The 17,743-nt window shown below is 37.4% G+C and overlaps 1 protein-coding gene across 1 annotated transcript in view; it reads right to left on the bottom strand.

The window, feature by feature from the left end:
• The window catches only part of MIPOL1 (mirror-image polydactyly 1), a 200,622-nt gene that overhangs the window by 163,420 nt on the left and 19,459 nt on the right, over positions 1–17,743 (bottom strand). Inside the window, 3 exon segments of the mRNA XM_075753955.1 lie at positions 654–733; positions 2,017–2,151; positions 4,731–4,780. Coding sequence (XP_075610070.1) covers positions 654–733; positions 2,017–2,021 — 85 coding nt within the window. The 5' untranslated portion in view covers positions 2,022–2,151; positions 4,731–4,780.

Genomic DNA, 17,743 nt, shown 5'->3' on the forward strand with positions numbered 1-17,743 from the left:
GACAATTGTCTTCTGTAAAGTCAGTCACATAATGTCAAAATGTGCTCTCAAAAGCAGTGCTGGGTTTTTGTTTGTTTGTTTGAAGGTTCTGCCATGAAACATAGAAGAATGTATCTAAGAGGAAAACTTCGGTCATCCAAATACAGAAAGATCCTTCCATCCTGATGCAGATGAAAACTCCATGAATTTAATCAAGGCCCCCTCTACCTCCAAGCCTACCTTACTGTGTATATTTGGTTGGGATAATAATGAAAAACTTGTTACTATTGGTAAATGGCTTAATTATACTCTTGCCAAGCATGAATAGCCAAGAAAGTTACTTTAAGACAGACTTCAGATTAGTTGTTAACTCATTAAGAAAAAAAGCTTGGAGAGTAAATTGCCATGTACAGAGTAAGAATTTAAATGACTTCTCAAAGTTATACAAAAACATTTTAAATAACGCAGAAAATAAAAATAAAGCTGATGATTTACATTCCTGCAGCTGGTCTCCTGTTACCCCAAATACTTTTAAGAGGTAGTATGTGGTTGTGTGGTTTTTTTCCTTTTCTTCCAAAGTCAGTCATATATTGGCAAGAACAAATACATTCCAGTCACTGCCTAGCACTGGTACAACACCTGAGGTTCCTTATTAATATCTTAAAAGTCCTTACCTTTTGAACAGTTCTCCATTTGTTCTTCTGAACTTGTTTGATCTGGCACTGAGTCCAGTTTTTGCTTGATGATTTCAGAGCTAAAATAAAGCAAACTCTAGATAAATAAACTTGAAACAATGTATTATAACACACCTATACTTTGCTTCGTTTGACAGAAAATTTACAAGACAAATGATTTAAAAATATTTATAACAGGAGAATAAAGTCTGTGTACTTTAACAGTCAGTGCTAAATTATAGTTCTCAGTAAAATATTTTTTCTTCACACATCTAATTTTTATCATGGTTTGGTTTGGCTTTCTGTTGTCTGTAATGCCTTCATTGAAAAATTTATTAGGTTTTCTTCTTGTTCTAGAGTCTGGTCTTGGAAGTACATGCTAGTGAGCACAGCCCCAATCACACTGAGTGGTCCCGCTAGAGGCAATGCGACTGCTCACTTTGGTAATTATTACAGATGGTGGTATGCGCTTCTCTTTACAACATTCTTTTTCCTGCTTTAATTTTCTGGATAAAATACAGGTAAAATGGCCCATGATCACTCCAACTCTGAATTTGCAGGTTTTTTCTAAATGGCTAAATAATCCACCCTCATATTTGCATACATATTGCTTCAGACTATATAGTTAATTACACAGTTGCGGTATTTCATATAATCAAAGATCTTCAAGAAACAACCCTTACTACTCAAAAATAAGACCCTACAGTAAAATGTTATGCTTATCAGGTAACATTTTGAGTGTTAAAATATATGGTCTCTTATATGTTAAAAATTCAACTACATTCTATATCTCAAGGAAATCTAAATAAATTACTAATCTTGCTAATATAGTAAGCTTACCACAAATTTTATTATTTACTGAAGCACCTCTTTTAAAATACATTGTAGAAAGGACAATTTTTCATCTTTAACTACGTAGTTGTGCTTATTTTGTATGTTTGCTATATTTTTTCCTACATTTATTAAAAAGATACAACATATGCCTCAAAAAGGCAGTGGCTGGATCATGAAAATACCCAGAGAGTTGTCATTGTCCTGATAAATATAAGAGTTAAAAAAAAAATAAGTACACATTTTAAAATTCAAGCATATTATACCACGACATATGTTCTAACTAATAAGGCAGCAGAAGAAATTTTTTTCCTATAAAACACCAAAAAGGCAGATGTTTTAATTTTTATCTTTGAGATTATAAAAAAGTAAAATAATTGTGGAAACACTTAAGATTCAACACTAACATTTACATTAAGCATTCAAAAAATACATATTTAGCTCATATTTGTTGTTAACTATAGATATGCATGAGGAAAAAAAAGCGTATGATTTGATGCGCTTAGGTCTTAACAAAAAATAACAACTTCACCTCATATTGCAGAACACTGAGTTCCTTACAAGAGCCCCTCAAATGAAGCTGTACGCTTCTTTTTCAATTCTGTGTAACTGTGTTGATTTGGAGTTGGCAATCTTTTCCTAAGTTCCTCATTTACTTTTGGATTAGCTGAAAATATAGAAGGTTATTAATATCAAGAAATAGGTTTCTGTCAATGAAGCCATTTCCCTACATATTGCACAAAAAGGTTCATAATAATTGCAGTATTTTAATAAGATATTCATATAGCAAGACATGAAGAAAATACGGTATTTAATAACCTCTGGAGTATTTTAAAACATGTCTTAGGGCCTTAATGTGCCTAGTAATATACTATTTAAAACCATAATTTTATCCCTCCACAATATACAGTCATTCTTCCTCGCCATTTACCCAGCTAATGAATGCCAGCAATTAGTAAAATGTAATCCCATTGCACAATCATTTTAATGCTTTTAGCACTCAGAAAAGTAAACACCAAATTAATACTGCTCAAGCCATATCAGATCCTAGTTGGAAGCAAGCAATTATAGTTCAGCTCCTCAGGTGTAATTAAATGATTGGAATGATTTAGTTCCATAAATGCAAGTTAATTCATAAGCAAGCAACAAATATACTGGGAGTAATTACAAGAAACATTGACAGTCTAAGCAGGGCATGTGCCTTCGTGTACCTGATGTAGGAAAATGCTGCCCTCTCCTGGAAATAACAGACTATGGCACGGGAATAATTAGAGACAGGAGTCAAGAGGCTCATTTTACAGACTTTGTCTTCAGAGGTGAAATACGTTCTGCTAATTAATAGGAATTTTCTGGTTTACACATACAGAAAATAAAAATATTGTTGATATCAGATTAAGGCAACCTATCGAAGTCAAATGGAAAGATCTTTTGGGCTCTCTAGGGTTTGCAGTATACTTTCCCTAGTATTAGAAAATAAAAATGTTAATGTCTAATAAAAATTAGAAATAAAAATGTTAGTACATAGAACAACAAAATATTCCATATACCAAGTATGTAAATCGGTTGTTCTGAACACAAATGCTGCAATAGGTATCTAACTTATGCACAGCACTTACACATCATTGAAGATGTACCTTTAGAGCGGGTACTTCAGACATAAGGTATTTTGAGAACCAAAACTTATTGAACCATCATTATTCAGACAGTGTTAAACTTTGCCACATCAACAACAATCAGAAGTTAGCCATGAAGATTTTCCCAGGAGGAATCATAGAAGAATTAAATACAATTATTTTAAAGCTTTTCTTTACTTTCATTTTAAGTCAATCTGTTAATAATCAATTTGTCTAATAATAAAAAGAAATTAAAGCTGGAGATTAAAATATACTGGTGAACTGAGAGAAAAGTGAAATGCAAAATGAAACTGTAACCCAAAATCTAGAGTTAATTTTAAATACTAGTTTCCTGATTCACTACCTATTTATTCAACCTGCAATAGTGTTAAGACGACTACTTGAACATCATGCATAGAAAGCTAAAAGAAAGTAATTGTCCTTATCTGTTGAATATAATAGCAATAGCCACACAAAATTCACACTAAATATTTAAATAGAAAACTACCTACAAATATGAATGTGAATTAACCAGGATCTTCCTACTAATGAAAGAAATCCCAGATCTACCTATTTTAACCTCTACAAAAATAACAAATGCTTCCCAGTGCTGCACATAGCAGCTTGAGGGAAGAAAAAAAAAAAATAAAATCATATTGACCACAGTGTATATGACTATTTTCCACACATAGAAATTGACTGTAAGAAAGCTCGATTCAGAAGCACCCGATCACTGTAAGAGCCTGAAATTGTTCTTTACCAATAGCACCTTGGCATCAAAACATTTCTTTGTTCCAGATCTCAGCGTATTTCAAAACAAACCCAGGCTGTACACAAACACCTTCACTGTTACCTCACCCATTGTGGAAATGAAATAAAATATTTTAAGAAGTCGTATTATTAAAAGTTTAAAATGTACAGCACATTTGCTTTGCCCTTTGATGTCAAAGTCCTATTTTTCTATTCAAATCTTGTACACTGTAAGTTAATTGCTTTTGGAAACTACTTATTATTCATGTAAAAATTAATGTGCCAATGTGTTTAAATCCTTTTAAATGACCATTCATGCATCTTTCTTCTTTAAGTACCAATGAAATCTGTCAAAGATATCAATGCAAGATGGTCTTAGAGAAAGTTCTAATAAAGATTTTTTCTGCTAACATAAGATTTTCATTTTTGTCAACTTTACTTAAATTCCATTAATTTTTTAAGCTGCTTTTAATAAATTCACAAGTAAAAAATTTTAGGCTCCATAGTCTGTCATTTGTGTTCCAGCTGACTTTATGAATATTAATAACAGTGTTATCCTGATTAAATAGGCTTCATATAAAATCCCTGTGAATCCTATAGCTCAGACATCTCATTTTTCCAACTCTTTATGAATTTGGATTCAGACATTAAACTGGAAAAAACCTTAAAAAACAGATTCAATGGTACATTTGTGTACCCTTAAGCAAAAAATTAGATGTTCTAATGATTCAAATAATTAAAATTGATAGGGCCACATATTGAGATTTCAGGCTTTCTGTAAACATGCAACATATTTTAAGTCCAATGAAAACGTCAACACTTCACAGAACAAAGGATTAAGAATCTATTATAAAACAATAATAATGTCTGTCCTTATCCTTACCTTAAACAACAGATGATACGATCTTAACTCTTCATATATGGAGTGCTGATCTGCAGAAGTATTTCCCAAAGAGAACGAAATTAGTGGCTGCTTAATTACATACGCATACTCATGAAATACATGAACATTCTAGTTTAGCATGGCTGCTCAGTGGAAAACAATACTAACTTTTAGTTGGTTTACAGCAAAACCAAGCTTTTTCTAAAGAAAGTCAAACTGAAGCACACAGAAAATTTTAACATTATCCTATAGACTCATGCAGTCACAGTTTTAAACTGTCAACTTCTTCCCATGCTTATATGTTTGAATTATTTACATCTATGATAGATAAAAATGGAAAACTAAGCTCACTGCACTGCCTTCACTTTTTTTTTTTTTTTTAAATAGAGCCCTAACTAAAATTATTACTTCCTTATTAATTCAGGGATATATTCTGCAAAGATGGACATCAAAATATTTTGCCTTCCAGTACCTTGAAATATGAATGGATTTTAGGAGGAAAAAAAACCTAAACAAAATAATGGCATATTCAAAAGGATGGCATTTCAGTCCCAGTTCTAATTACTCATCAACACAAACACTTAATAGGAATTAAATAAAAACAAGAGATACATAAAAATAGTATACATCTGCAAGGTAGGAAGCATACAGTGCTTTGCTTGTGCAGATCTGAATAGCTTTTGTTACAGCTGTGGCAGCATTTCCACTTTCAGAGGAAAAAACCTCTGGAATGTCTGCAGAATATATATTACACATGGGAGCACCCCACAATAACACCAACTTTCAACCATCTGGACAATGATGTTGACCCAAGGTATTTAGATTAGCAACAGTCTGCTATAGCTGCCAGCACCTTCCCTCCCTGGGCAGGAGATTAGGAAGTCCGTCTTCTACGCTAGAGTTCAGTTACTGATTCCTCCTCCCCAGGAACCCAAAGGCTGTTGAGACCCTTCCATATGGAGCCCCTGGACCATTCCTTGGTCTTGCCTTGACAGGTTTTGAAGACAACGACTGAATCACGGCCGTAGCCGCTGTGACAAGAAGCAAAAGCTTGCTGGTGTCAACTGAATTCACCTCTTCTTCACAAAAAGTCCTCAGGTCTTGGGGGAGTTTTTCCACAAGGAAGACTACCCCACCTGCTCTGCCTCTGGTGGAACAGGGCACCAGCTCCCACCACCCCTTGGAATGGCAACAAGCCAGTCTTTGTCCCCCTTAACGATGCAGTTGACAGTTGCCACTAAGAGTGCCGGGATGGAGCTATGGAAGGGAGGGAACACCATATACTTTATGGATAGGGAAATAAAGAACGAATTTTAGTATTATTTTCATAAGATTAATTAGATTACCAGGATCTCCTAAAATATCATGAAACGTTTTGCCTCAGGCCAAGCTAAACGAAAACACTTAATTAGTGGGTATACTACCTAAAAACCAGTTACCTTCTAGAAGCATTTCCCTAGGGAACCGACAGTTTTCTTAGCCTAGGTGGATGCCAAGTTTTGATGCAATGATATACTCCACAAAAAAAGTCACATTTCCTCACTACCTGAAGAAACTTTATGACACATCAGAAATCTAACACAAAATAAGTTAAAATTAGCTTTGGGTAGTTATAAAAATACCAGTCAAAGAATAACTGAAATAGCCCCTTCAAATGTTTGTCAAAGGTGGAATAACACCCATCTGTTGGATACTTGAAAGCTGTGAAATGAAACATACTTTGATATTTGATTACAGTTATTTATTGTATTCTATTACTTTTATATGCTTTTAAATGCAAGCAGTTAATGCAAAATATTCTATTTCTTTTTAAAAGAATATAAAACATAGGCAAGTGGATTAACCCCATAAGTGGGTGAATGTAGCATGAGTAGTACTTCAAATTTAAAACTCCAGCATTGCCACAAAGACTTCAAGATTTTGGTTTACAGAAGTAATTGCATTATCTGGAATCTTGATAAAAACATTTCCCCAGAGGGTAGTCATGTAATAATCCCTGGCTTTTCCCCCCTACTGATTCTTGGTCCAAAAGGAGATGAGACATTTGCAGTTGGTTCCAACTAACCTGCATAAATCAGAAAAACACGGACAACCAGGGCTCAGGTATTTTTACTCTATTGCTGCAGGAGCTTCCTCATATTCTTATTAAGAATTTGCATCTGACGCTTTTAACGATGGCATACACTAAGTCAAAGAGCATTCATTCTCTATGTTATGCTTTTGACAAAGGCAAGAGAGAAGGCATAAAAATGTAGTTTCAAATGGTTTACAACAGGTTATACCTATTCTTGAATCAAATTTAATTGGATAAAGGACATGTAATTTTCTCTTTACTTTTTCTCCCTAATTTCTGCTATTAGTTCAGTGTCTTCAAGGCTCAATTTTCTCTTTACACATACCAGGAAGTGTTTTATGTGCATATTAGATCACCGACAACCCCATATGTCTTCTCCCCTCTGTTATATTCTCTCTCTCCCATTAACAAACAAAATAACAATCTTCGTTTGTATTTTATTAATCAATCTTCAGTCTGCTCTGTCCTCCTCTTTTCCAAATTTTTGCTGTCCTTTGTCCTCCATTTCTTTTCTTTTTCCTTAGTTTTGTCTTCTTTTTGACAATACATGCCTCTTCCTTCTCCCCCTGCCCACCACCTCTTTGAAATGTAAAGAAAACTGCAGAGGATCTTGTCAAAGACTGTCTCTCCTTTTTTTCCAGCTTTTTTTATCTTGGTGTGCATTCTGTGGAGCAGCTTTCTTCTGTAACATTATTTTCACTCTAATAATGAAACTATGATATGCTTTGGTCAAGTTGGGAACAGCCATCATTTAGCCATCCTTCAGCTTCATTGTAAATACTTCGCTGCTCTTGTAGCTCAATTATTATATATCACTTAGGCAGCCAGATCTCTGTTTCTATACAGTTTACAACCAGACTATGATTTCCATAGCTTTTAAGGATAAGGATATATACGCATATTTTAAACTAGTTGTTGTCGTATCTGGAGCCAAAAGAATATTTAGTAGAATACTTTAGTAGAAGCAGCATTACATCCTCATGGCAGTAAGGGCTACCTGCATATTATATTCTGTTGACAGCAGACAAAGGAAAGTGATTAATCCCCTCTATTTGGCACTTATGAGACCACATCTGAAGAACTGTATCCAGTTTGACCCTCTCATGGGTATCCTGAAGCAAGTCCAGCAGAGAGCCATCAAGATGATTAGGGGTCTGCAGCGCATGACTTATGAGGAATTTGAAAGAGTTGAGTTAGTTGGTTTTAAGGAGGAAAGGCTAAAGGGGGATTTTATTGAGTTTTAGCTGCCTTGTGAGAAAATAGAGACGACAGAGACAGATTTTTCTCTTGGTGACAAATTGTAACAAAAACCTCTGAGAGTTATGGGTAAGAGATTTTTCACAGTGAGGAAGGTCACACACTGGAACAAGTCGCAGAGAGTGTGTGGAAGATGCTGGAGATGTGCAAAACTCATCTGGATATAGCACCCTGATCTAAGTTTGGAGATGGCCCAATTCTGAGCAGAGGTGTGAACTGGATGATATTCACAGGTCAAAAACCCCAAAAACCAGCAGTGAAGCACAACCAAAGATGATCCATGTGGCAGACAGGTAGAATGCCAACAGGGAGGAAACGGTGCAACAGCAGCATCAGCGCAGAATTTCGAGGACTACTTGTTTTGAACACCCCATTTTTTCCAGTTTGCTACATGACTGGATGGTGTGGCATTAGGCCATATCAAATGCTAATTTGCACACCATCCTTCAGTAAACTGAAACTGGACTACTGATACAGATATTTCACCTGCTCTTCTGAAAGCATTTGGCTCAAGCCCCACAAAATCCTTCCCTCCCTCAAACTTAAGAAAAAGTCACTGTGACTAAAGAGCTCCAAAGCTACCTATGGAAATGATTCAAGAAACATTTGAGTCTACAATGCTTGTTTGCAAAATTAATTTTATAGTATATTCACTATCTTGAAATTCCCAAATCCCTAAATCATAATTTCTTTTATCACAGAAATAAGTTGCTAGCCTAGATTTTACCATAAAAGCAAAAATAAAGTCAGAACATTATATGCCCACAGAAAGGAGAAGCCGTAACTTCGTGCCAAATTCATAAACCAGTAGTATTAGTAATAACATTAAGCAGAAATTATATTTCTCCTGCCAAAAGCATTCCAATTTAACTGTTTGGCTGCCTTCACAGAAAGAAGGAAGATCGAACAGGGACTTAGCGAAGAAGAGGAGGCAACAAAGCCCACTGAAGCAGATTAACTCAGTTTATCCAGCCAACTCACATTTCTCAAAGTCCCTTCAAATAGCGCCATTTTTCCTGACAGCAAACGCACTAAAAATAAAAAGCACGAAGGCTACAAACAGTGTGGATATTGGAGCCCGACCAAGAACTATCACGAGTGCTGAACATGCAGAGGCCTGTCAGAAACGTGCCAACCTTTCAAGACCCAGTCCTGTGCGTGGGGACAGAGAGGGGCCCATCGGTCTCTCGCAGGGAAATACAGCTGCATCGGTTATGTATCTGTCAGACTGTTTTAACAGCGTGAAAACACAAATGCACCTCTGCTGCTGTTGCAAACCAACATATCCAGTGCACTGCATCTACCCCAAATTATTTATTCACTCAAACTCAACAGTGTACACTTGAGCTGCTGAAGAGAATCATGTCACCTGAAATTTCACAAGCTAAAAAGAGCAGAGAAATAAACCAACACTGAATCCAGATCATTCAGCTTTGTTCTTTTTAAGAGAACTAACTAAGCTGTCACTTTCTTAGATGACTCTGAAGAGAAAGCTATCCTTTAACCATAAAGCATAATTGCTCCCTAAACTATGCCTGCACAGCAGTAAGAGCATTGGAACATACAGTGTTGATCAGGTGTGAACACAGACATACTTTTTGACTCAATATAGTCTCTCCTCAACTTCTGATTTTTATTTTTTTTAAATCCAGCAACTATATCTAGTACATAGTGCCTTCATTGACTACAAGTAGTAACTTCATCCTTGTGAGAAGTAGAGGGAGTTACAGAGGAATGGCACATTTCAGGACACGTTTGTTACACTCCAACAACAACATTTCAGAGTGTTTTCAGCACCTATGCATTGGCCAAGTGCTTTACAACATGCTTAACATGTATGATATATAACATGCCCTATCATGTGCTGTTGGTTATTTAGGTATGAGTAGCAGGCTAGTGGTTTTAGAAACTTAATCCAGATGCTTCTCTCAAACTTAATGCAATATCAAAGAAACCTGAAGGCCAGTCCCATTTAAAATTGCAAGTTACATATCCAGAAATGGTCTTGGACCATCAGAGAATCAGATATTCTGAGGTGGGCCAGAACTCAGTGAGAACCGGGAGAGGAGTCAGTGAAATTAAGTCTGCTGAGAATGTCCAGAATTTAAATGGAAGCTAAAACCCAAAGAGGCTAAGCTTGCAAACATTCAGCACCATGGAGTTGTTGCACGGCTTCCTTTCCTCGCACCAACAAAGGAAGGTACAAGATTAAAGGGAAGTCGCCATGGACTCCAAATCAGTGCCAGGTAGCTTGGAAGAGAAACTACAAACAAACAACAAAAAAAAGGGAAAAAAGAGGCATTAGCTAAAGTTAAAGAAGTTCAGATCATCAGTCACATTATCACAGACATTTCTGACAGTGCATCAATCTCCCTGCCAAATTTTAAGAAAGCAATGCAAAACATGACCACATAGCAGGTTCCCGATCAAACTGTCGCAATATTTTTGTTTATATCAGGTAAAACAATCTATTTATCCTTAAACCTTAGTTTGGAAAATATCCAAAACCTTCTCTCAGCTGAAACTTACCAAGAAAAGTCAACTTCACCCACTAGGAAAGAAATGCCTACTGTGAAACATCTTTTTAGATGTTACAAACAATGGAAAACTAAAAGAAAAAAAGCTATTCCAAAGAGAGATGCAGGACAACTTTAAGCAGAGGCAGAACTGTCAGATCACTCATAAAAAAGCTCTGTCATTTCTTTTCTTGTTCAACCAATGAAATAGTTCAGCTTTTTTTTTTTTTTTTAAATATGTGTTTGAATAAATAGATCATTCTCATTCCTCAATCTTGTCATCATTTATAATGATATACAACAACACAGGGAATAAAGAAGCTGGACAGACTTTTTTAAAAAAACATTTTTTTACTGGGTTTTGAAGAAAAGTAATTTTAAACCCTTAGTAAGCACATTATTCAGCCAAAACCATGAAAGTAATTTACAGTGAGAAAGCCTTAAAGAATTCCTCTGAGAACATAAACTACAAAGAGGTTCATGTAAGTTGAGGGTTACACAACTGACAGAAAAAGTTCTTATTAGGGGTTCTGAACCTTAAAATCAGATTCTTTTCACACAGACAAATGGAAAAAAAAATTCCTGGAAAAATTCAAAACCTAGGATTATCTAGCCAGTTTCATCAAGATTATTCTCTTTAGTTTTGTGTAAAATGAAACAGATGGATGTTCTCTTCTGTGTTGGGTTTGTGTGGCAAGGTTTTGGTAGCAGGGGGGCTACAGGGGTGGCTTCTGTGAGAAGCTGCTAGAAGTTTCCCCTGTGTCTGATAGAGCCAATGCCAGCCGGCTCCAAGACAGACCCGCCGCTGGCCAAGGCCAAGCCAGTCAGCGCCTCTGTGATAACATATTTAAGAAGGAAAAAAAAAACAAGTTAGGGAGAGCTTTTGCAGCCAGAGAGAGGAGGGAGAAGATGTAAGGACATCTGCAGACACCAAGGTCAGTGCAGAAGGAGGGGGAGGAGGTGCTCCAGGCGCTGGAGCAGAGATCCCCCTGCAGCCCCTGGTGAAGACCATGGTGAAGCAGGCTGTCCCCCTGCAGCCCATGGAGGGAGGATGAGGGGGTGTAGAGATTCCACCTGCAGCCCATGGAGGACCCCACGCCGGAGCAGGTGGATGCACCCGAAGGAGGCTGTGGCCCGTGGGAAGCCCACGCTGGAGCAAGTTCCTGGCAGGACCTGTGGACCCATGGAGAGAGGAGCCCACGCCAGAGCAGGTTTGCTGGCAGGACTTGTGACCCCGTGGGGGACCCACGCTGGAGCAGTCTGCTCCTGAAGGTCTGCACCCCATGGGAGAGACCCATGCTGGAGCAGTTCGTGAAGGACTGTAGCCCGTGGGAGACACTCACGTTGGAGAAGGTCGTGAAGGACTGTCTCCTGTGAGAGGGACCCCACGCTGGAGCAGGGGAACGATGAGAGGAGTCCTCCCCCTGAGGATGAAGAAGCGGCAGAAACGACGTGTGATGAACTGACCGTAACCCCCATTCCCCGTCCCCCTGCGCCGCTGAGGGGGGCGGAGGTTGAAGCCGGGAGTGAAGTTGAGCCCGGGAAGATGGGAGGGGTGGGGGGAGGTGTTTTAAGATTTGATTTTATTTCTCATTCCTCTACTCTGTTTTGCTTAGTAATAAATAAGATGAATTCCCTCCCTAAGTTCAGTCTGTTTTGCTCGTGATGATAATTAGTGAGTGTTCTCTCCCTGTCCTTATCTCGACTCATAAGCTTTTTGTTATACTTTTTCTCCCCTGGCTAGTGAATGAGGGGAGTGACAGAGTGGCTCTGGTGGGCACCTGGTCCCCAGCCAGGGTCAACCCACCACATCTTCTTTCTTGCAACCTCATCATAAATTCAGGTATCTTGCATTCATTATTCCTTGATTCATCAAGCTACATTAATGGTTTCATTGCCAAAACACTTGACACAAGAGGTGAAAAGAAGGAATTATGTGAGGTTGCAAAGAGCTGAGACAGCAGCTGAATCTTGGCCCCACACCAGTTATTCCTGGGTGGAGTAAAGAAGTTCTAAATCCACTTACTAGACGAAGGAGACAAAATCCTTCCTTAGCACTTCTGAAACCCAGGTTTATTTTGATGACTGCTTTCTCCTGTACGTAATCATGCTGAACAGTTTGAGGCTTGTTTGTCAGATGTTCTAGGCATTACAAGTTGCACTGCTTGGCATCACTAAAACAAAATAAAAAAAATTAATCAAGACTTTATAGCTACAGAAGTATAGATAAACCACAAGATTAAAAAAGGGAAAATCTGGCCAACGGTTCACATACTCAGGACAACTCTGAGGACATTCTCAGACACCGTGAAACTGCAAGACTTGTAGACTCCAGAGTTTTACTTCCTCTTTAATATTGAAGGAGCACCTGACAAAATTGGGGATGTGCACTGGGATGCCTTCTGTGTCTAATCATAGCACTAGAAAAACTCCTAAATAGCTTCCTATTTCACAGTCAAACTGGGAGGAAAGGAGGGAGAAAGTCTTCTGGAATATTTCTTAAAAAACATTATGAATGAAGGCAACTTTGGTTTAATGTTGTGCTTTCATGACTCCTTGCTGTCAAAGGCAAATCTTAACATGTTCAGACTTTACTGTAAAAAAAAGGCATAATTTTTCTGATAAAGTTATGCCACTTTGACACTGCTTTCATAGTGGTCTTCAATATTCTTTTAATTTCTTCAGGACTTTAAAGCCATAACATCTAATCAATTATTTCAATTTTTAAAAAGCTTATGCCAGTAAGTCACAGCCTTCTTGTATTTTCTTCTTATCTAAAGGAAGCATTTCACTGTACTCTGTTCTTCAGCTGGACTGTGCATCTGCTGAGCAGACTGGTTTGGGAAAAGAGGTACAATGGAAAGGTTGCAGGTTTTGCCATAACTTAGCTTATTACAATATGTTGTTCCTGTCTGAAAAGAGTTAATTGAGTTTAATTTACTCATCACACTGAACTTCACTGAGGAGTAAAATTATTTTTTAATCGAAGATACTAAAAACCCCAGAAACCTAAGGAAAAGGTAGTTTGGTACTTGGAAGGTATTCCACAGTGCTTTCAGACCAGGTTGAAAAAAAACATACCTACTCTCAGACATCCATTAATAGACACCTCCCTAAAAATCTGTTTCTCAAGACATTTGAGAAGTCCAGAGACTCTACAACTAGCAAACTCATGATTCGACCACAATTTTTTTAAAATCAGATGAGATACAGCTTTATTTCAAAACATTTTGGATAACATTAGATTATTTTTATGAACTCCTTTAGAACTGGAGTTTAACACTAGTCTGAATGAATTCCTATAGCAACTGGAAAAAAATTTTGCTTTTACAGTATCACATTCCTGCACTAGTAAACAGTGACACTTTTACATAGAATTGTATTGCACAGGATTACAGTAAAAAAAAAAAAGGTCCATCACTGGGTTATTTGTATTACATGTAGGATTCTCAAGAGCTTCACATGTACAGATAATTCTTATTTTCCCTCATCTCTCTAATGGCTGTATTATTGAAAAGAAAGTGTATTATGTAGTACTAAATGGGTTCTTAATGAAGTATCTGGTTTGATTTGGGGGGGGGGGAGGGGGCGGGGAGTAACTTTTAAGATAAATTTGGAACGTGTATATTACACCAAGTAGAAAATAAGCTACTGGGCAGATACAACTGGAGGGGAACCTCAGTATGATAGCAGCATATGCTATTTTTAGCAAGTTTTCTCTCGTAAGTGCAAGACAGTGAATGTTTGCTGAAAGAATTTTACATCCAGGAGGGTTTTTGAAATATGAAAGATACTTTTAAACTATGAAGAGAATTATAATTTTTGCCTAATATTTAGTAACCTTCAGATACTGTAATTCCACTTCAGATCCTGGAAAAACATTCTGGAGACAAATATTAGTCTACCACTGGATAGTGAAGAGGAAGAACAAAATTACATTTCAAGGGGAAACTGTTTTAATTAGAGTTACCTTGTACACCTGCACAGCAGTCACCTTCAGTACAGTGTGAGAAAAGCGTTACACCCCACAACTGTGTTTATTCTTTCTACCATCAAATTCTGAGTCCACAAAGCAAGAAGCTGAAGTTTACTCCCACGCATATTTATATCACCCCACATTTATGCCACTGTCGTGCAGAAAACTAACTTAGACACCCTTAACTGGTTGACTATACATCCCAGGATAACAGAGTCTCTGGATACAAGCATTGCACCCTAATCTGTAATGTTTATGACAAAGGAATCCTTTGTGGGTGCTCCATTCTTTTATACTGTAGGGGTGCTGTGAACAAACTAGTCGACTGGGTCCACCAGAGCCCTTTCACAGTTGTATCGCATCAGAAATGGCCTCATTATGATCCTGAAAGAAATCTCATTGTCTCAAAAACCAGAAGGTGAGTATTCTCACAGGGAGCTGTATTTCCATACCTGTCTTCTGCAGTTTAATCGATCTGTGCCATTTGGAAGGAAAGCCCGATCACACGAGAGGCAGACCTCAGGGATTTGATCACCAGCCCAGCAAATGAAAGCTGCGGAGCTACCGCCTGTGGAGAAGCTTACCAAGAGCTATACTAGAACTTCATACTAGTTAAACCATTTGGTGGGCAAAATCCTTTACCTTGAAGCCTACCCGACAAACCAAAGACCAGATCCTGACCACGCAGTGGCCCTTCCTTTGCTGAAATTGAACAAGTCACAAGCTTACAAATGAACTACAACTTCTGAAGAAAACAAAAGACCATTTGTAATCCCAACACTTTCCTAGAAGAGCTGTTCAGTGACACCAGATCAACACCGTAGGGCTGTTGAGTTACTACTCATCACTGCGACTCTCTGACGTGATCTAACTCTGGTAACAGTGGCAAATTACTGACCTCAGTGACACTGGTGCTTTGACAGCAGCCCAGAAAACCTGGAGTCTGTAACAAGCAACAGATGCAGAAATCACTGCTTCTGTATAATAAGGCCAGCTGATCAAGACATGTTTTGGAAGCCAACACTTCTGAAAAATGTTCAGCTTGACAAAATACTTGTCAGGTCTAGTAATATTTTTTGTGAAGTGGATGCCATGTCAAGAAGTTTATTTCTTATCGCCTTGGGACTCAAAAGCTCCAATACACTACGTATGGAAAAACCTGTCACTGAATCTTACAGTTTATTTATTAAATATTTGTGGTAAGATGAGTGGCAGTCATTTCAGTTAGCTACCTAGATGTTTCAAATTTGACTTGCAATTTGGTTACTTAGAGGTTGTATCCTCCTTTATTTCAGACTGACACAGACAGGCAGTCAAGCTGCCTGAGCTACAGGATAAAATCATCAACAGCATACATTCTCCGCGAGGAACTAGAATCCATTGTATCATCCTGCCAAATCTGAAAAATAGTTAAATTTGCTTCTCTTCAAGACATATCAGAGATCTGATTCTGGATAAAATAAGCTTCCTGACAGAAGATGCTCCTGATAGGAAGCAATTTATTACAGAAATGGACTCTTAAATCATGGGCTCCATCATCTACATAGCATTTGGATCCCATCAACTGCAACTCCAGCACATGCAAGGCCATTGAACAGGGCCAATTTAACTTCTCAATGTTATTGCAGCAACAGTTCCATTCTTACCCGCAGATCTCAAGTAAGTTTTGCATGAATCTCTTCTTAACAAAGACATGTTAATTTGGCTACAAGTAATATATAGGACAATGCTGAGAGCATTAATACCTATTCGCTTCTTTGAAAACCAAAAATACTCAAAGCTCTAACATGCAAGTAAATAATGTATAGTAGGAAAGATGGTGCTTATCAGCTTCATTTTATTCACTTGGTATTTTCAGCAGTAGTAATGTGTTTTGCAAGTGAAGGGGTTTCCATTTACTGACCTTGGCATTCATCAGGACCACACTGTGATTTATATTGAGAATTCCAAGCCTTTATCTGGTCTTATAAATAAATGTAAAATACATAAAACAATTATCCTAGTGTAAAATTGAATTTTATCTCTCTGTAACCAGTTTTTGTCTATGCTACATATTTCTATGTTTGAATACAATTCAAAATTAATAATAGGTATAATTTATTTTCTGACTTTTCATTATCTTGACATTTTAACAATCTTTTTTTTTTATATACTCAGGCTTTAATTTTATCTAGGGCTTCAACCCCACAGTTCCTTTTTAGACATGTACAATGTGTCTTTCAGAATATCTGTTCAAGGAATAAGCCTGCTAACATAATGTATTGGCCATTTAGCAGACCAAAAAACAGTATAAAGAGTAACAGCATTTTATAAAAAAGAAAAACACCAGATTAGAAAGAAAAATGCAGCATTGCATGTAAATGACAGAAAAACATATATTAGAAGAAATCACGAGTTACAGTGAAGAATTAGAGGTAGAAAACAGAGTTCTGAAGCTGGTGGTTCTGGAAAATTAGTAACACACAGCTTAGGGGGTTTTTTTAATAGCTGAAAGACATAACCAAGGAACCTATTAAAGGGCAGTCACAACTTTATATTGAATGCTATAGCATTAGCAGCTTAATGTAGAGATTAGTCTAACCTGGGCATGAGCCTTCCAGCGGTTCATGAAAAATCACTTTACTGGGCAATTTTTTGGGCTTAAACATAAATTATACAAATGCACCAACCAAATAGTTTACTTTCTTTTCTTAGCACAATTAATTAACATTATTCCAACTAACCATCCCCAATGTTTTATACCTTAGACATACGTATGTCAACTTCAAAGAAAGCCAACTGTGTCTCAAGTCAAGTTCTCACTACCACACAGGCTCAAGTACACTTTGTGTGCAAGTGCTACAGTTTACACAGAAACTTTCTTTTAAGGAAAGCAAAAGGCTCAGCATTAAAGAGGGTCAGGGGGAAAAAAAAAAAAAAAAAGACACAAGAAAAATTTCTTTTCTCCAAGGTGACGGATGTGCAACAAAAGCAAGGAGCCCAATTCAGCCACACTGCTTGTACACAAACATACATGGTAAAGCATGAAAAAAAAAAATCCCAGAGAGATTTTAATGAATAAAAACAAAGAACAGCACAGCTATACGGGTCGATAGCAAAATTGCCACTTTCCATACAGGGCGAGCAGAAGTCCTCGGCCACTCAGCACAAAGCCAAACTGGCCACACCAGTCCAACGTGCACACGGGCAG

This window comes from Balearica regulorum, chromosome 5 (genome assembly GCF_011004875.1).
Source record: "Balearica regulorum gibbericeps isolate bBalReg1 chromosome 5, bBalReg1.pri, whole genome shotgun sequence".
NCBI classification, from domain to species: Eukaryota; Metazoa; Chordata; class Aves; order Gruiformes; family Gruidae; genus Balearica; species Balearica regulorum.